The 26,259-nt window shown below is 35.5% G+C and overlaps 1 protein-coding gene across 1 annotated transcript; it reads left to right on the forward strand.

Moving 5' to 3' along the window:
* The first annotated feature begins 11,812 nt into the window (after nt 1-11,812).
* On the forward strand, nt 11,813-13,077 carry LOC115689472 (peroxidase 41-like). The gene has a single exon (XM_030615512.2). It carries the CDS (start codon nt 11,935-11,937, stop codon nt 12,916-12,918), a length of 984 nt encoding a protein of 327 aa, XP_030471372.1. The 5' UTR covers nt 11,813-11,934; the 3' UTR covers nt 12,919-13,077.
* Nucleotides 13,078-26,259: the final 13,182 nt, after the last annotated feature.

A 26,259-nucleotide genomic window follows, 5' to 3' on the forward strand; every position in this document is an offset into this window, starting at 1 on the left:
ACTCTCTCTTTCTCTTCCCTTCTCTTCTCTTCACAGGGAGAGGAAAGAGGAGAGAGATAGAGTCATTTAATGGGATCACTGTGCTGCAAATATTCTCAAAATCCGATGCATAGAGGGGGGGTGGGGGAGAGAGTACAGAAAATGTGGGAGAGAAAAAGAGTCGATGATCAAAGGAAAAGCCCCCCCAAAAAACAAGCAAGAGATATTTTGTTGGCGAGTGCCACCGACCGAGACAATTATTAACTATATATCTACACTCTATTTGTTACGCAAAAAATAGAAAATTTGAAATAAAAATGATCACTTGTATTATTTGAAATAATTAATCGATGAAAAAATATTTTTATTGTCGATAACAATTTATGTCTAAATATTTTTATTGATGATGAAAATATTTTTCATTAATTCATTTTTATAAACGATACAAGCGATCATTTTAGAAAAATATTTTCCATATTATTCAATTTTCGAAAAATAAACTCGCCCTAAGGCTCTGTTTGTTTCGCGAAAAATGGTTGATTTGAAAAAAAATTTCTTAAAAGTGATTGATTGTATCGCCTGCAAAAATAAATGAACAAAAGATATTTTCATCGTCCACAAAAGTGTTTAGACATAAATTGTTGCTAATAATGAAAATAATTTTTATCGACTAATTATTTTAAGCGATACAAGCGATTATTTTTTGGAAAACATCGTCCAAATCATTCATTTTTTGTGAAATAAACAAAGCCTTAATAAAAAAAAATTCAATTTCAATATACTGATTACATATTAACCTTGAATTGGGGTAGCAGGTTAAGACTTTAGGGAATATTTCTCAGCTTAAGAACTATGGGCGTTCAAATTCCACAAATTGCATGTAAATTACTCTAGGCCAAGGCCATCCGTATATGTTAAAGGTATAGACTTAATTGGGTCATAAGAATCATGAGGTGTTCCGTAGCCCTCTAAACTGTACTTGTGTTCCTGAATTATAAAAAAAAAAGTCGATTTGTACAAACTGTCTAGGTGCAAGTCAAGTGTGTAATTAAGTTTGAAAACCATATGATTCCAACAACTTCAAAAGCACATACTAATTTTCTTTTATTATGAAAAGGTCCATCTTAACCAAATGAATCTTGGATTTTTTAAAAGGTTCAACGACAAAGGCTCCGTTTATTTTGCAAAAAATGAATGATTTGAAAAATATTTTCATAAACATAATCACTTATGTCGCTTGAAATAATTAGTCAATTAAAATATCTTCATTATCGAAAATATTTATGTCTAAATATTTCCGTAGACAATTAAAATATTTTTCATTAATTTATTTTTGTAAGCAATACAATTGATTTTTTTAGAAAAAAGTTTTCTAAATCATTCATTTCTCGCAAAATAAACGCATTATAAGTAATATGCGTATATTGAAGGATCATTATATAAAGTTTGATCTATAGAAACTATCTTCACGCAGGTCACATGTGCGTGTATCAACTTTACAAAGTATTTTATTCAGACAACTTACCAAAAGTCCACATTTGCAATCTTCAACTCATAATCTCCATCCGTCCATCCGTGATCAGAGAAAACTTTCTCCAACCACTCCTCTCATCGGAAGTTACAAATGTGGACACGACCCTTGTTTACACATACATTTTAAGTTTGTTTACTCGCGGGTGATGTCCATCACTTGTAACCTCCCATCTATTCTCCGATCTCGGATGTGGGAAAGTTTGATTCAATCAAATAAATCACGAATCCATGAAATATCCGGACAAGTGTTCCCCGGACCTATTTGACTATCTGTCCCATACGAAAATGAAGATGGCAATGTTGTGTGGCTGGCGGAGCTGCGAGATGTCTGGTGTGGATTCAGTGTTTGGACAAAGGGAATTTGCATTTCAAAGAGGGGAAGGAAGAGAGAGAGGGAAGGAAGAGGAGAGAAGAGAGACATGGCATTTAGCACGACAATGATGACGTACTTGGGTAATGATGCTAGGGCCTTAAATGCGGTGGCAGAGTCCCTTACACTGTTCAGGATCAGCTCCCCTGCGCACGCGGTACCCTTCTTCTACGCCATCGCCCTCACCAAAAGCTCTCTCTCTCTCTCTAGCCATGGAGGCACAAATCCGTGCTCATTCCCTTCGGGTAATCTACCCCATTAACGTTTACTCCTAATCTTAAGAGAGGGTAATTAGGGTTAAGAGTCAAGAGCTCAGTTTTCGTGCGACTCTTGAGGCCAGTTTACCATTCGTTTTGTGAGTGAAACCTTTATTCCTGCACATGTGAACGAGACAGCTCCCATGCATCCGCGAGAATCAGTATAATCGGATGCAAGCGAGACATGGTCACGTTACACATTAGTAACAAAAATAAGCTTGCCTTCAAATTATTGTAGTATGCTATTAAGGTTTGAATAGTGCATTTGCGAACAAGCCTATGTAAACACTGTAATCGATATGGTGTAGTGTATTTTAACTTATACCTTATAAAGTTTCCGAAAAATCATACATGTATATACATAAAGTAGATTAAAACCTCCCCTCCCAATTTTCTAGTTTTCTATGGAAATAGATTAATTCTTTCTTCCATGAAGAGATAATTGTTAAAAAAAAACATAAACTTCTCTCCATAATTAGTTGGATAAAGGTTTAATCTCAAGATCATTATTGTAAATCACCAGCTTGGTATTAGTATTCTACAGCTGTGACAAGCGGATCACATCAAGTTACCTTATAGAGATGTTTTCAATATCGGAAGGTTGAATTAACCTATATTATACCCCCAAAAAATAGGGCAAAATGCATAAAAGAAAACGTTACAGAAAAGGAAAGAGAAGGGTTATTCAGATATTATAATTATGGAAAACTATTTGACAAAATAACTGACTAGTCATAGAAATTATCAAAAAATAAATTACGACATGGGAATGTCCTTTTTTTCTTGTGATGGCATGATGTGATTTTCTTCTCTTTCCCTTTTCATTTTTGCCAAAAGAGTGCATTTACGATCAGCTATGATTTTGATGAGACGGGGCAACGGGCTGTGTTCTAAAGTATGCATGATTTGTCAGAATGGAAGAACCATGATTGGTCTATGAAGAGTCACTCTTCCTAATCTAGAAAAATAGCACATTGCCCCAAAGTCAATCGTGGACTTTTCTTACCTGATACTTTCGACCTGAAGATTTTTTTTTAAAATCTTTTTGGAGATATTATTTGTTTAAAAAGTTTTAATTATTAAATGATCTGCATTATGTCCTTGAGCCTTGGGAATCTTGCCTTGAGTTCTTGGTAAGGCATGAGGGTTTTCTAGACTGTTGATTGATGTGACCTCATCTTGCACTTCTATCCGAGAGTAAAAAGGATGAATTCACAATTTAAGAGTTATTATTTGTATTGTTAGAAACTTCACTTCAAGGTAATAAAAAAAAGTGTTAATATAACGAAAAATCTTAAACTGGTATATTTACGATAATTTTACCTCGAACTAAGTTTTTGACCATCAAAAACTCCAAACTGGTATACCTGTAATAAATTTACTCCGAACTATTTTTTTGACCACAAAAAATCCAACACTGGCACACTTGTGATAATTTTACCCGAACTAATTTTTTGATCACCAAAAATTTCAAACTGGTACGCCTGTGATAATTTTACCCCAAACTAATTTTTTAACCACTAAAAATTCCAAACTGGTATATTTGTGACAAATTTACCCTCCGTTAGTGTCCATTAAATTAGATTAATATTACGAAAAATCATAAATTGGTAAAATTGTGGCAAACAGAGCGGTAAAACCACAAACTGGTACACTTGTCAACTACCACGTGTCATCAAACTTAGCAATTTGATAGTAAAATTTAACGGAAACTAACGGAGGGTAAATTTGTCACAGGTATACCATTTTGGAGTTTTTGGTAGTCAAAAAATTAGTTCCAGATAAAATTATTACAGGTGTACTAGTGTGGGGGTTTTTGGTGATCAAAAAAATAATTCGGGGTGAAATTGTCACATATGTACCAGTTTGAGGTTTTTTGTGGTAAAAAAAATAGTTCAGGGTAAAATTATCACAGGTGTACCAGCTTGGGGTTTTTCATGGTATTAATCCATTTTAAATTTGTGAGATTATATTTTCTCTATTTCGAATATGATATTGTTGAATGAGCTTTGAGAAGGAGCAATGATTCGTGTTTCAGGACATGTGCTAAGTCAAAAATGTATCCAAAATAATAAATTATCCTGAACAATTAATTATATTATGAGGATCTGAAAGGCGTGTACCCATCTCCTGTGTTCATCGCATATATCCTTATTTTATTATATGTATGCAGGCATCTCGGGAACTTGTAGTTTCTTTCAATTTGAGGAGTTTTTTGATTGGTGTTTACACATGTGGACATCACTTGACATTATTTTCAATGAAATTTGTATATGAATGATATCTATATATGCAACCCGCTCAATCAAAGGGTTGTTAGGACCGTACCTTACATGTGTATCACTCAAATCGAATAATGCCTCGTTAGCTCACTCCCCTTCTCTACCTCAACTTTCGACGAAGCCATCGCCGGTTATTGCTGCCACTACAACCATCTCTCTCTCTCTCTAAAATCTACCTTAAGGAGGTAAACTTGGAACCGCGAAGAATCTAATTAGCCTTCGTACATAAAATTACTTATACTTGGTATAGTAGGGTATTGAAGTTATGTGCCATATATATCTTGCTTGATCTCCTCAGACAACGGCCACCGGGAGGACAAGACGACCTCAACATGAGATCGACGAAGCACTAAATCAAGATTCGTTGTTTTTTTAAATTAAATTAGTTGATGATTTTTTTTTATTGCCTATAACAATTTATATCAGATATTTTCGTGGACAATAAAGATAGTTCCATTTATTCATTTTTGAAAGTGATACGAGTAACCATTTAAAAGAAAATATTTTTCAAATCTTCCATTTTCCACCTAATAAACGCCCCCTAAATAACACGTGATATTCTTTTATGATCTCGTTATCAATAAGACATGTAAAGCCAACCTAATTAAACTACATAACTCAATGTAGATTAGTTCACTAATGGGGTAGATGAACGGAGCCTTAAACAAATGGCAATGGTTTAGGTCGAGGGTTATTGTGATAAATTTAGGTTTTGAATTTCTTTCATAATCATATAGATACAAAAACAAACACAACTTGTTGTACAGTATGCACCTAAACTCGATGAATTCTATGCACTGTTCATGTTGGTTCACCTAAGGTATAGTTATTGCTTCACTAATCATAGTTGAGCACTTAAGTTCCAGTGAGTTGCTGTGTTAGGCCGATTAAAATAAGAGTTATGAACGATAAGATGTAATGATTAATCTATAAAAACTGAAAATGATATCAATAAATCATAAGTGCGTAAATTATTTTCTTTAAGTATTCGATTATATTTGTGTTGCAACACTTTACGCATTGAATTTGTATAACGATCCTATTATTGGTTATACATCACCCGTTACCATTAATTATACAAAGTTTGATATGGACTACATCATGTATATACTTTCTTGTATCGCCCATAATAAACATTATATTAAATAACGATTTTCTATATTGTTTACGAATACAAGAAAGCATCTTTTGCATTCATCGTACCACATAACAGTAACCCATGAGGAAAAGCACATCCACAAAGACTATTACAAATTCAATATTTCCTAATTCCGTGTATAAAGTTAATTTTTTATTGCTTTATAAACGAAGTAATTGACCGCTCATTTAGCTATGTCAAGATCATGCACAAATACATCTGCGTATCACCCATAATCGATATTATACCAAGTACCGTTTATCTATATATCGTTTATGGATATGGGAAAACACCTTATGCTCTTGTTATACCGTGTAATCGTAACGCATGAAGAGAAGCAAATTGATCGAGACCCATATAAATACATATTTTTTAATAAAAATTTCGCATATGGAGTTGATTTTTTTGTATTGCTATGTCAAGATGATGCACACCATACTCTCTCTCTTCCTATATATATATATTATATATAAATGGCAAAAAGATCGGGGGGAGTCTAGAGGAGCAGTACAAGGGGCGGAGCTAGAACGTAGCAAAAGCAAGAAAAGCTAGCATTAATTGCGGGGTGTCCCTCTGACCCCACGATTCCTATTCAATCTTTCAGAACAAAAACCCACCAAATTTCAATTTGTTCTATTCGAAATGAAAAGATATGCGATTTGGGGATCACTGAATGCACACAGCATTTATTGGACAGTGCCAACACCATGAGACACACACACCCCTCCTCTCTCTCTCCCTGCCATCTCTCTCTCTCTCTCTCCATATCCATCCAACACATCCCATCCATGTGAAGATGACTTGACTAATCCTCATTCCCTCTCTGCATCATCAGTCTTCTTCTTGACTATTCCTTTCCTTCTCTCTCTCTTTCTGTCTTGGAGTTTGGCACTGCACTCTTCCCTATGCGATTTCTCAAACCAATACAAAATGAATGGAAACGAAAGGAGGGAAGGGAGGGAGGGAGGGAGGGAAGGGGGGGTTTTCAGGGGAGGAATGAGAAAGGAACATCTCAGGAACATCCCTTCTCTCTTCCTTAATTACGTGCCTTTTGTCCCCCTCCTTCCCGCCCGCCCTTTTCCTACCTGCTCTCTCTCTCTCTCTCCCCACCTTCATTTCAAATCAAACTCCCCTTCAAGGTGGAATATTGTTCTTTAAACATGAAAAGTAAAAAATTTACTTTGTATATAGAAGAATTACTATCATTGAAAATCTCAAACTAATATTACATGACATATTTATAAAAAAAAATAATTTTTATTTCATAAAAGTTTCCCAATTGGTTCTTTTATGATACGTTTAGCCAAAATTAATTTTCGTCATACAAAAAATCTTAAATCGATTTTACATGACACGTTTACCCCCAAATTATTCTTGACCCAAATCTCTATTAGCATTTTGTCAAATATTCCGTTCAGATACATTCGTGTCAACACATGTGGAAGATAATTGTAAGATGGATCTGACATAGAAAATTACAGATTCGGTATGAAAAATCCAAGTATGTTATTCAAGTAAAAATTATTTACTGGTTTAGAAGTTATCTCATTAGGATATTTTTTTTATTTAGTGAAGTTTGATTCTCCAGTATATATTCAAAATTTGCTTTGCGCTTTGATGTGCATGCAACTTTTATAGGGTGAATCTAATGTTATTTAGGTTTTTTATCCTGTTTCCACTGCGTCAGGTGGTATCAAAGCAAGAACACGAGCTCCACATCGACCCTTTTGGAGACAACCATGTTGTCAACAAAAAGCGGGGGTTGTAGGCTCTTTCACAATAGTTTCAAAGTATCTCGATAGGCTAGATGAAAGAACAATCGAATGTGACGACTATTTGGTTGGAAGGCTGAACGCAATGACTACTCGATTGGAAGCTCTAGAAGATAAAACCCGATTGAGATGGTGACATGGGAGAATCACGCCTTGGCCAACCATTTGGTAAACTGATTCCAGCATGGCGACATGCGATGGCTATTCAGTTTGGAAGCCGAACACAATGACTACTCGATTGGAAGCTCTTTGAAGATAAAACCCGATTGAGGGAAGGCAAGGGCGACATGGGAGAATCACATCCCAGCCAACCGTTTGGTAAACTGGTTTCGGCATGGTGACATGCGATGACTATTCGGTTGGAAGGCCAAAGGCAATGACTACTCGATTGGAAGCTCTTGAAGATAAAACCTGATTGAGGAAAGGAAATGGTGACGCGGGAGAATCACGTCCCGGCCAACCATTCGGTAAAGTGATTCCGGCAATGCTGAATAACCAGCGTCTAGCGTACCCAGAGAATGACAAATCATAAGGGGATAAGCAGGAAAGTTTTGGTTGGAGAGATTTCCCAAGGTGGGGATCAACATGGAGGTCAAAATACGTGCAAAAAATAAATTTCGATTGAGGAACTTATGGATTGGCTTGCGAAGAAGGATTATATTTTTTATTACATGGATATCCAGGAGACTGAGAAATTGAAATTGATAAAGCATGAATTGAAAGATAGAGAGTACTGTGGTGGAGGGAAAACTTTGGAAAAATTCACTTCGTTTGTTTTGTGAAAAATAGATAATTTGGAAAACATTTTTCCAAAAAGAGTTGCTTGTATCGCTTAAAAGAATAAATGAAAGAAAAATATTTTCATCGTTTATGAAAATATTTAGACATAAATTATTGTCGATAATGAAATCATATTTCATTAATTAATTATTTTAAGTAGTACAAGCAATTTTTTTTGGGAAAATGCTTTCCAAATCATTCATTTTTCACGAACAAAAGCCAAAATACAATTTGGAAATTTCCATTGGGAGAAATGTGCAGATCATGAAGAATCATTGTGGTTGACAACACAAAAAGGTACGATCATTGTCCCACCCTTAAGATTTCGGGGGTGAGTGTTCTCTAATCGGAGTAGATCGGTGCAGTCTAAACAGCTCGCCAAAGTCGAGTTTTCTAAGAGGAGGAGGGCGACGCTGGATCGGGGTCATCCATCTTTGCGATTTCATTTGCTTCCTTCTTTATCTATAGAATTTTAGTTATTGTTAGGAGCTATCCCATTTGGTTTTCTAGTTTAGTGAATTAGGTCTTCTCTAGTACCTATTCAAATGTTTCTCTATGTCTGACAATGAAATGAGATAATTTTTTAAAGTGTTTTGCACATTGATGCGTGTGAAACTTCGATTGCGTGAACCGGGTCCACCCGACCCGAACTTTTCGAGCCCAATTAAGTGCCTAGTCCTCTTAGAATAAGGATGGGCAGGTTAGACCAGCGGCCGCGGGAAATATGCTTCAATTTTGAAATTTTAAGCTAAAAGACTTTTACAAAGTAAATATAAAAAAGAAATAAAAGGCAAAATAACCTTGTATAATTAAAATAAAATGTGTATATATATAAGGTTTTACATATTTCACTTATTGAAAGTTTTAGTTCTTTCTTGATAAATATGATGGGCATGCCGGGCCCTAAATAATTGGGGTAAGCCCACACAACAAAATTAGGGACCAACATGATTATTTGGAGGTGGGCATAGTAGAGCCCGTCGGTCGGTCCAACCCATGATTAGATATAACTAAAACGCGTCGCATATATTTCAAAAATTTATTCCTAATGGGGTGGCGAAAATTTTCTCATTATGTGTATCTTTTTTTGTAGCAATTTTTAAAACAAAACAAGTTTCTTTACTATTATTGTCTGCAGGATACTTTGTAATATATGGACAATAGATTTATATATAGTCTTGTAAATGATATACTCTGTACATTTTCAAGTGAAAGCAAAGAACTGACTAGAGGCCTACAAGATAAGCATAAGTAAAATGATATGGGACCAGGCTTTACGTGTAGAGTATTTTCCTAGGCCTAACCATTTCCTAGGCGGGCCACCAGGCCCAAATCAAATCTAATTTGAAGATGTGTGTATCAAAATAAACAAATCTATAGAAATTTATACGAAGTTATATCGTGCTCTATTAATAATATACGGGATGGAAATTAAATGGTATGCGACATAGACGGGTATCTACCGTCATTTTTGTTAAAATTACGTGTAGGAGACTTGGCATTAGTATGTTAAAATAATTTTTTGTTTGTTATCATGAGTCTTCACTAAATATGTTACAAATAAGCAAAATTTACATACGAAGTACCCCTATTTGGATTGGAAATTTTTATGAAAATATCGCATCGGACAACTAAATTTTCTTATTCTATAAAGCTATCTAATGATGTTATTGGAAAGATATTATGTTTTTTTTATGTCAATATGACATTATATAATCATATTTGGTACATATATGATAATTGACATGTTACATGAGTAAGTGACTAATGAAATGATATGGGCTAAGTAAAAAATTAAAGTGTTTTTACCTAAGTATAATACAGAGTGTTCTCATACTTTTATAATGCATTTTAATTTAAAAGAAGGAGTATTTTTTCTTGACATGAGCAAATATGTGAGAGACGGAAGTTTTATTGAAATTCAAATACATACTTATGGTTTATGTAAAATTATCAGTATTTTACAAACATATTGTCTCATTGATGAGAAGTCGCATAAAAAGTACTAAAGAACAATATATATATATATATATATATATATATATATATATATATATATATATATATTTATATATGAACGTTAGAGAGTGCCCACAAGTATTTATATATGAACGTTAGAGAGTGCCCACAAGAGAATTTGTCTAGCTTTATTACATATACTTTGAAAATATAGAATTCTCAAGTAAATAATTTGTTGAAAGTGTATAGATCTTTTGTTTTCAAGGTGTCTAAAAAATTGCAATTTTTTATTTTCAATTAACTTAATTAGTTCTCTGCATGTTAACAAAAACCTTGCATATATAGAAATGAGTTTTTGAGCACTAGCGGTGACCTTTTTGTTTTATAGATATACCTAAAAAGTAGGAAACTCTCTTCTCTCTAGAACGTACTAGCAATTATGCACATGTGCTTTGTGTCGCGCAAGAAGGTAAGACATTTGAAGAATTAAACAAAAGTCGTCATATTGAGAAATATTTGAAAAAAAGGATTAAGCAAAAGTCACCATATTGAGAAATATTTGAAAAATAGGAATTGATACAAATACACGATACCAAAATACACATCGAAAAGAAATTGTAAACGCATACATATGGAAAGAGAGAATTATTTTAAAATTTGAACTTTTTGTGAAGGTGACTATACAATAGAAAAGCTTTAAACTTAACATAAAATTAGCAATTTACTCATTTGTCATGGACATAACATTTGTACAAAAAAAAACCTAACCATGCTTACTGTAACACAGTTATCTTAAACATTTTTTTGTGATACCAAAAATCCTAAACTTGTACATGTATGATATATTTATCCTCCATCAAGATTCCGTCAATGAGTATCGTTAAAAATCTGTCTACATAGATGATGGAAGGCAAACGGTGTGGATATGGTGCTTGCGTGGCTTAAATGAAACAAAAGCTACGTCGTTTTGATTGAAAAATTATCTAACAGAATCTTGACGGAAGGTAAATGTGTCATACGGATATAAGTTTGAGGTTCTTGATGTCATAAAAAGAGTTTGTGGTAAATATGTCACAATTGATATAATTTGGGATTTTTGATCGTACAAAAAAAAGTTTAGGATAAATGTGTTATAGTGGACATAATTTGAAGTTTTTTGTGACTTTTTCTCTATTTGTACAACAAATAATTGAGGATACTTTAGAAAGGAAAGGAAAATTGATTGAGATTCTGTAGAAGTATGCGGTTCTCTTTATTTAATACAATATAAATAAATGCATTTATTAACTACATATGAAAAGGGCGTTCTCAACCCCACTTTGAGAGAGGGAATTTCATTTCACATTGAGTATCCACAAGGGGTCATGTATAAGTGTTTGAATCTTTATCTTGCAAATGTCTTTTTCGATTAAGATTTCTTCACAAGCAAACTGAAGCTACAATACGATATGGGGAAGAAATAAGAATAATCTCATATCGATGCTGTTCATTAAATATAAAAATCAACCAATAAATTCTCTTAAAGTTAGAAAAAAAGAACATCAATGCCTTGCAACGTCAGATGGAATTTCTTTTCCATTTAACAATGCAAAAAAAGACGAAAGATAAAGTAATAAATTCGACGGATGGACATAATCTTTGCTTCTCTTTCCATCACACCCCTATCATCAAAACAAACCCTAAAATCCCTCCCATCCACTCTTTTCCACCTTCTTCATTCCCGTTCTGTTCAATTTGGTTGATCCATTTTGCATGTCTTCTTCTTCCCGACCGCTCTCCTTCCTTGTTCATCGTAGGGAACAGCTTGAGAAGGAGGAAGCTGGACAGCCCTCCTTCGTCTCTCTCATTCCCAATCCGAATCGCCATGGATTTCCACCATGTGATCCTCCTCCTCCTCCTCTCTTCCATCTCTCTCTCCGAAGCCAAGCTCAACCCCAATTATTACAAGAAGTCATGCCCCGATTTCGAGAGGATCGTCCGTGAGACCATCACTGACAAGCAGATGTCCACACCCACCACGGCCGCCGGCACGCTCCGCCTCTTCGTCCACGACTGCTTGGTCGAGGGTTGCGACGCCTCCGTCCTCGTGTCCTCCAACTCCTTCAACCAGGCTGAGCGTGACCAGGACATCAACCTGTCTCTCCCAGGGGATGCGTTCGAGGTGGTCACTCGCGCCAAGACTGCCTTGGAGCTCTCTTGCCCTAAGACGGTCTCATGTGCCGATATATTGGCCCAAGCCACCCGGGACCTTATCACCATGGTTGGCGGTCCGTTCTACACGGTTCAGCTTGGTAGGAAGGATGGCTTGGTCTCGAAGGCATCCAGGGTCGAAGGAAATCTTCCGAGAACTACCATGACCATTGATCAATCCATCAAGATCTTCGAGTCCAAAGGGTTCACCGTGCAAGAATTCGCGGCTCTAATGGGCGGACACACCATTGGGTTCTCTCATTGCAAGGAATTCAGCGACAGGATCTTCAATTATGGCAGGACCTCGGGCCCTGATCCCGCTTTAAATCCCAAGTTCGCCGCTGGGTTAAGGCAGATGTGCTCCAATTACACTCGTGATGGCGGCATGGCCGCCTTCAATGATATAATGACGCCCGGAAAGTTCGACAACATGTATTACCAGAACCTGCCACGCGGATTAGGGCTATTGGCCATAGACCATGCAATGTACGCGAGCCCTAGGACAAGGCCGTTCGTGGAGCTGTACGCCAAGGACCAAAGCGCGTTTTTCATGGCGTTTGCGCGTGCCATGGAGAAGCTCAGTGTTTATGGCGTCAAGACCGGTCGGAAAGGTGAGATCAGAAGTAGATGCGACGCATTCAACTCGATTAGAACTTAAAAAGGATGCAACATATATGGAGAGACATCTTTTATGGTGTAATCCTCTGATAATGTGTAGTATCATTTGCTTCATACTTATGATGCCAATTATAACATTTGGAGGAGTATGAGGAAGGGGGTACAACGTTATTGTGGTAAAAGGATTCAAGTGCTAAAAGAGATATGCTTTTGTGTGTTTCTCTAGTATGTACGTATAGGAGTTGGGGATACCATCTGCATGTATGTCTTTCTTGCCTCTAATGAGATGAGGAAGTTCTCGGCATTGACATATGTTAAAGAACAAATAATGATTTTTGGTACGTAAAATTAACGGTTGACATATGATTTCCGAACTATTTCAAGAGTTTTTCTCTTTCTTTATTTTATTGCATTTCTTTATTGAATTCCATGTCCAATCCGAGTTGGGTAAGCATGGATTGGTGGGCCAACATGGAATGCTATACAATCGATTGAATTCCTCTTAGACTTAGTAAGGGTAACTTAAAATACTGATTTCTTAAGTGATGGGTCAGATTATCCGTTTGTTTAAAGGTCACTTACAGTTTAACACATCACTTAGTAAATAAATTTTGTGGACCGATTTTCGTATGTCCGGCATTGCTGTTCTTCTGTATCTCGGCAAATGGCCTCATATAACATGAGTAATGTCCGCATTTATAACGTGTTTGACCCCATAGGATGGCACGATTGCCTACATTGTTGTGTGTGATTTAGTTTGCTTTATAATATGTGGCGTGAATACTCGTCAGAAAGGATATTACATGCGCACGATTCGTGAACTAACAATAACAACCCGAATTGCGATAAATGGCAAGGGACGATTGGCTACTTAGAATCTTGAAAAGGTGTTACATCTGATAGAAAAAACTTCTACAGAAGTTTTTGTTCATTATGCATTCAACAGAACAAGTTGAGCACCTATCCAATTTATTGGCTTTCGTTTTCCAAATCCACATTTTAACAAGCCTTTTTTCTCCCGAAAGAGGGCACTTTTATTCTTTAATGAGAGCACTTATGTGGCCTTTCCTTGATTTTTCAATTTTAAAATCTCAATCTATAAGAGAATATCTAAAGACTTGCCTTTGTAATAGCACAAAAAAAATTTTCTACAAAAAGTTGAACATTGTGTAGGATTAATAAATTTTTATAACTAAAATAATCGCTAATTATTTAGATTGTTATATATAAATTTCTAAGATAAACTTGATATTGAAAAGATGCAATGGTTCTTAAAACTAGAACAATTATAATTATTGTTACTAACATAAAATTATGTTAAAATGATTGCGCGTTATATAAAATGAATGATGAATGATTAATTGCTATAGACATTTTATTAGCATATTATGATATATATATCCTTTGTTATATTGATTATGAAATATAAGTTAGTACTAATTATGTGCTAATATCATATGGATATAGGTATAATATCTAATAATATGTTAACGATAATAATATTACTAATATAATTAGCATAATTGTGGATTACTCGACTAAAATATTATAAGTGGATGATGTTGGTGAAAAGAGACTAATTGGCCCAGAGTTTATTCAGCAACCAAAATAGAAAGTCATGATGGCTCGGGAGCATCTCAAAATGGGACAAAGTCGTCAGAAAAGTTCTGTAGACCTTCAAAGATGCAAGGTGGAATTTAATGTGGGGGATCACGTATTCTTGGAACTGTCTCCTATGAAAGTCGTTACGAGATTCAACACGCATGGAAAGTTAAGTCCAAGATACGTTAGACCGCTCTTGATCTTAAAGAAGATTGGTATAATTGCTTAATTTAGCTTTGCCACCAGAGCTATCAGGTGTACATAATGTGTTCCATGTGTCATTGTTACGAAAATATATGTGCCAAATCTTGACATGTGCTAGATTTCACACCATTGAGGTTGAGAGAGAACTTAACTTATGAAGAGTACCCTATTCACATCGTCCATGGGAATGATCAAGTGTTGCAAAGCCAAACTATTCCATATGTGAAGTTCATCACACCAAGAGAGAGGTCACTTGAGAGCTTGAGGAGAAGGCAAAGCGCAAATACTCTCACTTGTTTGAAATTTGAGGTAATTTCAAATCTCGAGGACGAAATATTTTTTTAGGGAAGAATGTAACAAAATTTTTTTTAAAAAGGCAAAAGCCACCAAAAACTTTAAACTATGCACGGTGTGACTCATTTACCTTAAACCTTTTGTTCATGACACCAAAAATCTCAAAGTTGTACGTGTGCGACACATCTATTGTACGTAAAAGTCTTGTAAATGATAACCATTAAAAATCTGCCTACATGGATGCCGGAAAGCAAATAGTGTCGACATGGCGCTCATGTGGCTTAAGTGAAATAAAAATAACGTTGTTTTTTTTGGTTGAAAAATCAAATCTATCACACAGGTACTAATTTGGGTTTTTTTATGTCACAAGAAAAAGTTTAGGGTAAATATGTTACAATGGGCGTGGTTTGGGATTTTTGATGTCACAAAAAAAGTTCAAGGTAAATGTGTTACAGTAGGCATAGTTTGGGGTGTTTTTTTTTTTTGTGGCTTTCTCCCTAAAAAAACGAAAGAAGAAAGAAGTAAAAGGAAAAAGAAAGGAAGAAGGAAAAATAAGAAGAGAAGGGGGTTTTGCGTGTACAAGCTTCGGAGACTTCAACAAGCTGGATTAATTTTGTTTCATAGCGCTTGGTAATGATTCAAACCTTTTGCTCATCTAATCAAAGGAATTTTCGAAGTTAAGCCATAAATTCAGATCTATGTAGATTCAAGTTGATGGATTCGATTTAGAAGTTACTAAGTTGTGAAATTACGTGATAACAAAGAGTTTAGGGTGTTGTGAAGCCGTGGGATTTAATGAAAATCAATTCAAAGTTATGGTTTGGTCAAAGCGAATTTTTGAAGTTTTGGTGCTTGAGCTGTGCATAGTTGACAACAATAAATAACTACTTTAAGCGAGCTTTTTGTTAGCACGTAGGAGTCATTTGGTTGCCAAATAATAGTTTAGTCAAGTCTTAGTTAGTTATTTGCTTGAGTTTTGATATTGCTTCTCGTTTAATTGATAAGATTTCGAGTTTGTCGACTCGAGTAGCTTTCCTTGTTTAGTTTTGGCATCCCTAGGTAAATGATGGTTATCTCATCTATGTATTTAGAGCACCCATGATAACCATTATGTGTCTCTGTTTTTCTATTTTTTTGTTCTCGAGAATAGGTTTGGAATAGAAATCTGTTTGGTAACGCAATTTTATTTTTCTATTTTTGGAACAAATTTCTACTCCAGAAATATGTTTGGAACAGAGAAATCAGAAGTAAAAAAAATCCACTTTTCTATTTCTGAAATAGAAATAGAAATAATTTCAACAGTAAAATAATTTTTGGTCTTCGTTGTTGACCTAATAAAATAGAAAAGGAACAATGCCATTGCTCAACAAAGAAACACGATCTCTTCAACAAAGTTCGGCCAAAACACGCTGTCGCTCACCTACACTCCGAAGCTGACTTCATCCACCTCGTCGGAGTCGACTCCGACTCTGTCTTCCTCGCCGACGTCGAATTTGTCCTCCTCGTCGACTCCCACGGAACAATGCCTTCATTGACTGCACGAGCATCTCTTCTTGACGCCTCTAGGTAAGTGTGATTTACAGGCTTTCCCACACAATCTACTCTGAATCTGACTTTGTCCTCCTTGTCGGCGTCGACTCCGACTCTGTCTTCCTCACTGGCATTGACTCTGTCCTCCTTGTTTACTCTCACGAGACAATGCCCTCATCGACTGCGCAAGCCTCTCTTCTCAATGCCTCTAGGTAACTATGATTGACCTGCTTTCTCACGCAATCGGTTTGCTTCCCCTCTTTGTCTTGCTTGTGCTGTGAATAGGGTGTGATTTTTTGTCTTTCAATTAGCGCATTGAAGTTTAATTTTGGGGTCAAAGGCCGGTGGTGTGAGTTTTGGGGTCTTTCTATTAAGGCTTCCCCTCTATTCTTAATCATGCTCATGAAACTCAGGGATCTATGCTACATATGGCTAATGCTTGGTCTATTCGGAGATGACTGATCGGATTGGAATGGTCATACTGAAAAACAGTAATTGCAGATGCACAATCACCACCTTCATGTATTTAGATGAGCAATACGAGGAAGAATATTTGTCAATTTTGTTCAATTTGCCATGTCTCTATCAATTACAGATTGCGAAGAGTTCTTTACACAATAACAACCAGATTCAAAGTCGAAAACATAGCGGAAATCTACCGTGCATCCCATTCATCATGTAATTCTTCACATGCACACACATAACACAAACTTGCTGTACTTTTTGTATCATAGACTTTGACAAACGAAGCTAGAAAGCAAGATATGTCTAAACAAGGCGTAGATAAAATTTAGCAATCATGAGTTTTCAGTAAATATCTCAATCCAGTTCAAGGAAAAGTAATTTCACTTCTATGAATACAATTACTATATTTCTATCATGATACATTCCTATAACTTGACATAGCTTAGCAAGAATCACCTAGAGGGGGAGGTGAATAGGTGATCTAAAACTTTTTGATCAATTTTTAAAGCGAAAATAAATGATCAATATTAAAGTCTGAAAAACAATCAGACTTTGTGATAAATGTGCTAGTGTGCAGTATATATATAAAATAGGAGTTTAGGAATAGAAAAACTGCACACAAAAGATTATAGTGGTTCGGCTTAGAATAAGCCTATGTCCCCTCTCCCACGCTGACAGCCTATCGGCTGGATTTCACTATGTGATCAAGAAGAATTACAAGTTCTAAGTGATATCACTTTGTGAATGATAAAACTCTCTATCTCACACAATCACTCTTATAAAATGTCCCTCAAGATCTCAGTGTTTAGCTCAGGAAAGACAAGTAGTCAAATCGGAGTATGCTCAGACTTTGGACTTGTTAATTCTTGATTTCATTCAATACCTTCTGCTCCTCGCTAATCTCTTTTTATACTCATTCACTTCCAAATTAGTCATTGGACAGTCTTCAGAGGATTATCTCCCAATCTTCACCTTGGACAGATTTGTATAAAATTGATTGAGTAGCCGTTGGTTGACAAAATCTGAATCCTGCTAATCTAGTTGCCCATACAACCAGAATCTTGGTTTCCATAAGTAGAGCATTATTCGTTGTGAGATATACTTATCTTAATGTTTGATTGTCAATCAATTATAGCCTTTTAAGATTGAGTCAATCAAAACTTTCTTTCTGTGAAATCCTCGCCAAATCACTAGCCATTATGTTCGTTCTGAATAATTTCTGGTTTAGAACTTAGGTCGGTATGGGTCTTCAGTAAGGTCTGAATCTTTTAGAGATAAAGCCTGAAGTTCTTCATCTGCTTGATATAACATCTGAGTGACTTTTCAGTAAAGTCTGAACTACTCGTTCTAAAAGCCGTAAAGTCTGAAATTTTCCTTCTGGTCTTCCTAAAGTCTAAACGTCCAGAAAGTTTAGTTATCTCGAAGTATTAAAGTTACCACTTTCAGAATATGTGTACCTGGATCAAAATACTTCAAAGCACATATCAGACTTACAAAATTAACATGGATAGTTTTGTCAACTTCAAAATCCATTAGGAGGTTTCCTCAAAATAACTATCCCAAATTTGTTTTGACAAAGCTTGTTTGTAACCTCAACATCAATAAGCCCTTTGATGCCATTGTACATAGCTTCGACATTTTGAGTTTACAACGAGCCATTAAACCATCGTATGGACTCTTCAATGAAGTTGATTCCTTACCTGATCTTGCAGCTTATAGTGTTATTGTGGTAAATAGGTTATAATGTTCCATTATGGTACCTAGCATAGGATATAAAGCTTTTGTTATTTTAAGAACACAGGATGCATGGATGATTTGAATACACAAGATACAAGGTGTATTTTACCTATATAAGGCAACTTTCATTTGCAATGCCTAATGCCCAGGAAAGGGCTATCTCATAGCGACAAATTAAATCATCTTCCTTATGCTATTTCCTGTTATGTGCCACCATTGTATTCACTTTGCTCATTCAGGAATGTTTCTTAGTCAATCATGAAAAGAATTGGAAAAAAGTAGATTTCTTCTTGCTTTTCATGTAAGAAAAGATAAAAGATATCCTTGATGAGTTGCTGGACTTGTGTGTAGGAGTGTAATCAAGTTGAGTCGAGTTGACACAATTTAATACTTGAGCTTGATTCAACTTGAATATTCAAGGCTTGATAATCAACTAGAACCAGATTGTTTACTGAACCAGAACTTTTTATCTTCCATACCCAGGGGTTTTGTGCTGCATTATGGATGACTTTGCCTCAATTTCAATTTTTATTTTGGGAATGCTTTAAAATCCTTTCTAAGTTAGTTTACTTTGAATCTTCAATTGGAATTTTGCTTCTTTGCTCTATAATTCTGCTTCTACTTTTAATATCAAACATGCTTCTTTCAATGATACTTCTAAAGATGATATATGCTTGCAAAATATGCTTGCTTGTACAATATGATATGCGGATGTTCTCTTTCAATTTTCTTCGTGCATTTTGCTTTATTAATAGTTTTTTGAACATTAGATAGATGTGATCTTGACATCAAATCTTTTATGTACACCATATGATATAGCTCATTTGATGCTCAACCAGTTAAGGTTAAATGGCATCCCACAAAGAGGCATTTATGGCAAAATGGACCGAGTCGTTAACCAATCTGATTGTAAGCTTATTGGTAGAAGAGGTGAAAAACGAAAATCGCACCAGTGGTACCTACAACAAAGCAAGGTGGAATAACATACTTACTGAATTCAATAAACAAACAGCATTTCAGTTTAGTGTAGTTCAGTTAAAGAATAGGGTAAATAAACTAAAGAGATAGTATGGTAGTTTTAAGAAGTTCATTTCGCAATTTGAATTTGGATGGGATAATATTAACAAAATGGTTGCTGAGGAGGATCCCAAGTATACGGGAGTCTCACATCAAGATATCACTTTACTTGGGTTATTTTGTTCTTTTGTGGATGTAAGTTTCAATTATGTTGCTGACGTATGTCACTATTGTGAAAATTGCAATATAACAATGAATGTGCTAAATTCCGAAAGGATGGGTTTCCTCAGTATCCCAATATGTGTAGTGTGTTCAGTGATATATATGCTACTAGGGAGTATGCAGTAGGAAATGTAGAATGCTTGGTGGTGTTGGAGGGGAAAGACAATAGTGGTGGTGACAATGGTAGTGACGGCGGCAACGGTGGTGGTGATGGTGCGGTAGATGATCCGGAGGAACTTAGTGAACATCCTAATGGTGAAGGAGTCTTTGCACTTGACGTGATTGCCACGCTAGTTCATGAGAAGCACAAGTTGGATAGAACTCCAAATTCCAAGAGGAGGAGAAAGAGTAACACATATGATGTTTCTGGCACCTTCAAAGCCATTCAAGATATGATAAAATTCAGGGCGGGTCAATCAACAAGTGGCTCCGTCACCTCATGTGCCTCACCACCCGAGGACGCCTATTCTATAGGGGCTGTGGTTGCTATCCTAGGCATGCCTGACTTATAACAGAATTTTTACAACAATGCTGTGAACCAGGCATGCCCTAATGCCACCTAGAGAGAGGCTTTCATCATATCTTTACCTTAAAGGAGACGTGATCTTCTTGAATCTCTTTAAGTTGAGAAACATATGCGGATTTATATTTGGTTTATTTGTCACTCTATGACTTATGTACTTGAGAAGCTTTGTTTTTTTTTTATTATGCAATTACGATGACGTTGTGGCTATTGTTGATTGCTATTGGATTCCGTACTTATTTATTGTGTTTATGTTCTTAGTTTGTGTGATGGCATAGGTTATATGGAAAATGGGTAAAAGTAGCGTAAGTATTAATCAAGTAGCATCAGTTGAACAAGGTTTTGATGATTTTGACATACTAATAGCATGGTTGCACACTGTTGCGTTAGATATCTCCATGCACATGAGAGAACCTATTAGGGACAGCGTATTGTTAGGACCGGAATGGGTAAGGGATGTTCTTTATGGACATTCAGATATACAATATGAATCTTTTAGAATGGAGAGATATGTCTTTCTCAACATTGTGAATTTATGAAGGTAAGAGGTTCATAAATTGGGGTGGATGAACAAGTTGAGATCTTCTTATCTATGATTTGTCATAAGAACTTGAATAGAGATTTATGTGAGAGATTCCAATAGTCGGGACAAACTATTAACAAGTACTTCGCTATAGTGTTGTAGGCAGTTCTCAAACTGGCAAGAGAGATTATCGTACCACTTTCCTTTGATATTGTCCCAGAGGAGATTCTTATGAATCCTACCCATAAACGTTACTTCAAGGTCCTTACCCAAAAATAAAAAACGTTACTTCAAGGTAGAATTTTCATATAATCATTTATACCATCAGTTTCATTTTGTTGATAATCTTGTATAATACTAGTATTTGCTAAAATGACAGGGCTGCGTAGGTGCTATTGATGACACCCATGTTCATGGCTTTATACCCGTGTCGAAACATATCCCATTTAGAGGCAGGAAAGGAATTACCACTCAGAATGTGATGCGTGTTTGTTCGTTTGATATGAAATTTACTTTTGTGTATGCTATTAGGAAGGCTCTACGAACGATTGCCGGGTCCTATCGGTAGCACTCGAGACTCCTCGCTTGGAATTTCCTTGACCACCACCAAATATTTGCTTATTCTTCATGAGATAAATTTATTTATAACTGTATTTCGATTGCAAATCATGACGAACAATACCTTGTGATAGGCAAATACTACGTGGCAGATTCTAGTTATGCTGCAGCTCCGGGATTTTTGACTCCTTTCAAAGACAAACGGTATCATTTAAATGATTATAGGGGTAGAGCGAGATGGCGGGAAAAGTGCCAAAAAAGTCCTAAACCTTTGGCATTGGTGCCAATTTAGTCCTAAACCTTTTTTTAATATCAATTCAGTCATAAACCTTTTGTATTGGTGCAGTCTTAAACTTTTTTGTGCCAATTCAATCCTAAACCTTTTGCATTTGTGCTAATTTAGTCCTAAACCTTTTGTCTTTGTGCCAATTCAGTCCTTCCGACGGATTTTGGCCGGATTTTGCTAACGTGAACGTCGGCTGGCTGGCGGCCGGTCACCGATGCTGACATTGACAAAATTAATAATATTTTTTGAATATTTATTTATTTATTTTCCCTCCCCTCCCTCCTTCCTCCAGCCGGTCGGCGATCCGGCGACCGGCCGCTGGCGAGGGCGAGCCTCGCTAGCGGTTGGGCGAGGCTACCCTCGCTAGTGGCCAGTGAGTGCGAGCCTCGCCGGCCTCTAGCCTCTGGCCGGTCGCCGGTCCGACGACCGGCTAGAGGAAAGAGGGAGGGGAGGGGAAAAAAAAGAAAAAAAGAAAAAAAGAAAAAATTCAAAAAAATTATTAAAATATTATTAAAGTTGTCCACGTCAGTGCTGATGACCAACCGCCGGCCGGTAGGCATCCACGTTAGCAAAATTCGGTCAAAATTGGCCGGAAGGACTGGATTGGCACAAAAACAAAAGGTTTAGGATTGAATTGGCACAAATATACAAAGTTTATGATTGAATTGACACCATAAAAAGGTTTATGACTGAATTGGCACCAATGCAAAAGGTTTAGGACTGAATTGGCACCAAAAAAAGGTTTAAGACTAAATTAACATAAATGCAAATGGTTTATGACTTCTTTGGCACTTTTCCCGCGAGATGACTAACAACAGTAAGAGAATTGTTCAACTATAGGCATTCTTCACTAAGAAATGTCATTGAGAGATCATTTGCAGCATTAAAGAATCGCTTCTTCATTTTGAAACACTTGCCTCCATTTACAATGCGAAAGCAAGCACATATTGTAATTGCATGTTATGCTATCCTTAATTATATCCGTGATAAAAGCAAGATGGATAGGAACTTTTCCCTATATGGTGATCTGGAGTACCCATTTGGACCTACACAAGATGAGCTTATAGACGATACATCAACTAGGGAGGGAACCGAGATCAAATTGCTTAGGAAAAATATTGCCAATAAGATGGCAAGAGATCATAATATGATGGGGATTCCATGAAATTTTGTTTTTGACTTTTGTAATGTATTTTAATTATTTTGTAGTTGATGATTTCCTATGTTAGGTCTTGTAATGTGACGTGGTATTTAGAGATCTCCTATGTTGGCTCTTGTAATATGACGTGGTATTTGGTATTTAGTAGAGTTCCAGGATTTGTCATTCTTTCTTTGAGATCAGTAACTTTTAGAACCTTTTATCTTTATTGCTTTAAATGTAAATGTGAAACTGAAGGAGCATCACAAATGCATTTACGTGCTTGTTCTTGTTTAATCTGCAATAGGTGTTTAGGCAATGTGAGTTGGTCTTGCTCTCTCTCACTGGCCTTATTTGGGAACTGTTACCCATCTCTATCCTCATTCTTTCGATCAAGGCTTGTGTGTTCCCTATAAACTCTCAAATGGAAGCTGAAGTTCCATCTTCTTTTGCGAAGCAGAAATTTCATTTCAAGAAGTCATGGGATATGCCTGTCTTGTTCCTGTCTTTGGTCGGATTTGTGAGAGGGGCAAGGAGGAAACTTCTACTTCACTGAGTTGATCTGATAAAGTGGTTTTCGAATGTCGATTGGCCTTAGCTGATCGGTTATGATTCCCCTGCCCTAGGCGAAGGTTGCAAGTCTTTGACTTGGGGGAGACTTCGGCTATATGCTCTTTTTGCTGGTGTACTGAAGAATGTGTGATTCGTGAGAACAAAAATTAATAGTTAGTGGTTTCTTTATTGGACATTTTTCGCAAAGTCATTTTGAGAGATTTGGTGCAACAAGGGAGTTTTCACATTTTTCTTTGGCATCAAATTTGCTCTAATAGAAATTTTGGAAATAGAAATTTTGGGTTGTTATCAAGCGAATTTTTGTTCCAGGGAAAAGAAATTTTATGCAGTTATCAAACGTATTTCTGTTATAGAAATAGGAAATTTTGGGTTGTTAACAAAAGCGTTTCTTTGCTTAGAAACTCATCCATGAAATAGAAATAGAAAAATCTATTTCTAGCTAGAAATCTACCATTCGTGCCCTTATAAACTCGTGTCTTGAAAATGATAGGGGCTTCAATTTTTATAACAAGTTATGAAAGAGCATATTTATTGCATTAAACTAAATCAGACATTAACTAGCTTTTGGTTATTTGATTGGCAAATATCTTTTGAAATGGTTTTAGTTGACTATCACTGAATGGTTTGAAAAATGCTTTGTGAAAGGTTATATGCATTGATTTAAGAACCTGGTTTATTAATGAATTTTGTTTGTTGAGTTGAATTGCCAAATGGTATACATTTTGATTTGTAAAATATATTCTGATTTATGAAGATTTAATTTGTGGGTTGTTGGAGGATGAGATAGCGATTTGATGCTCATGTTGCTACGTTTAGAACAACCCATTGAGGGGTTGAGAAAGCATACTGTTTAAGGATATCCTTCTAGACCGAGCCATCGACTAATATTGGTGAAGACCAAACCAAGGGGAGAATCTTGGTCGCCTTTGTCACGAGGCATCAAGCATGACCATAATTGAATGTCGAGTGCTAGATTGATCAATGAATCGACCATTAATGCGTGATTTGATAGAAATTGATCAATAAAATAAACCATTTATGTTTCTTTATAAACTTTTGTTGTAATGATATAACTCGTTAATATCGTACATTTATTTTATACTGGATTTGGGGTAGACAAGTTATGGTATTTATTTATAAATATGCATAGTGGATGCTCAATCTGCTTTGAAGAGATTTGTATTATTCACCGCATTGTGGTTGCTCATACCATTCATCTCAAATCATTTTCAGGTTATTTCGCTAGCGGCAAGTAAGATGGAACGCTATCAGCGGGGAACTTTTGATAGTGGGATTTTTAGGTATGAACTTAGCTAGTTGTATATGTGTGAGATAATATGTGTTGGTTTTAGTTGACTTGCAGAGGTATACATTCTTTTTAATGGATTATAAAAACTTTGATCCTGTAACCAACTTATTGATTTATGTGATATTTAGATAGATATTATTTTTATACATTTTTTATAGTAGATATATGTTGGTTTGTGTTTGAGGCTGTGTCCTTTAAGAAAGAGGATGGCCATATCGTTCCCTTATATATATAGGAATCGGAGTGTGATATTTGTTGGTATGTGTGTGAATTTCATTCAACCACTATTATTAGTTAAGATATATGGAAAAATGATACAAATAGTCTTTTAACTTTGATCCAATGTGAAATATCATCCTTGAATTTTTCATTCGTTTAATGTGGCATTTGAACTATTTCTAAATGTTCAATTTAGTCCCTAACTTTTCAATTTGTTCAATCTAGTACCTCAACTTTTACATGAAAAAGTCAAAAGTTTTCATAATTACACTATTATCCAAATTTTAGAATATCTTTTCATTTCCATCCATTTCTTGAATAGAAAAATATATGTTTATCTTTTTATGAATTTTTTTTACCTTTTTGATCTTTATAAATATCTCGATAGTTCCATTTAAGTACATTTTAGTTTGTAATCTCTATAACAGTAACAGTATAACCTCTTTTTGAGTTGAGTTGATATTCCTGCTATATAAGTTTCTTAATTTAAGTTCCAACTAATTTTAATAAGAAAACATGAAACACAAAAGCTTGAAAAATTTATCTATCTAAAAAATTAGTAACAAGATTTAGATTAATATGAGTACAAGATATATATAAATTAATATCGTAATTAAATATTTTTATGAAAAAACTTATTTTTAAAATAAAATGAATATGAATCCATATAACCCTAAATGATGTTATCTTTTTTACTTTTATAGAAATCTTAAGTTAAAATATACTTAACTGGAACTATAGTGATATTTATAAAGATAAAAAGGTCATAAAATGATAGACTATTTTTTGTTGATTTAGGAAATGGATTGAATTGAAAAGGTCTAAAATCTGGGCAATTATATATAATTAAGAAAACTTGTGATGGTCTCGAAGGACTAAATTAAACAAATTGAAACTTGAGGGACTAGATGTTTAGGAATAGTTTAATGATCACTTTGGATAAATTAAAAATTCAAGAATGGCATTGCACATTGGGTTAAGATTTACAGACTATTCGTGTCATTTTCTCAAGATATATCGAGCACTTAAAAGTAGGAAGCTGCTCCCTTTTCTATGATGTATAGTTATACTAATCTAATTGTGAGTTTACTGTATCACAAATATTTATAACAATATGAAAACAAAATCTCTTTTAGAAGGGATCGCTAACGAAGAGCATTTGTGTCCCCTCCTAACCATAG

The sequence above is a fragment of the Syzygium oleosum genome, unplaced genomic scaffold, assembly GCF_021117445.2.
Source record: "Syzygium oleosum isolate NSW1041296 unplaced genomic scaffold, Sole_v2.1 Sole_v2.16, whole genome shotgun sequence".
NCBI lineage: Eukaryota > Viridiplantae > Streptophyta > Magnoliopsida > Myrtales > Myrtaceae > Syzygium > Syzygium oleosum.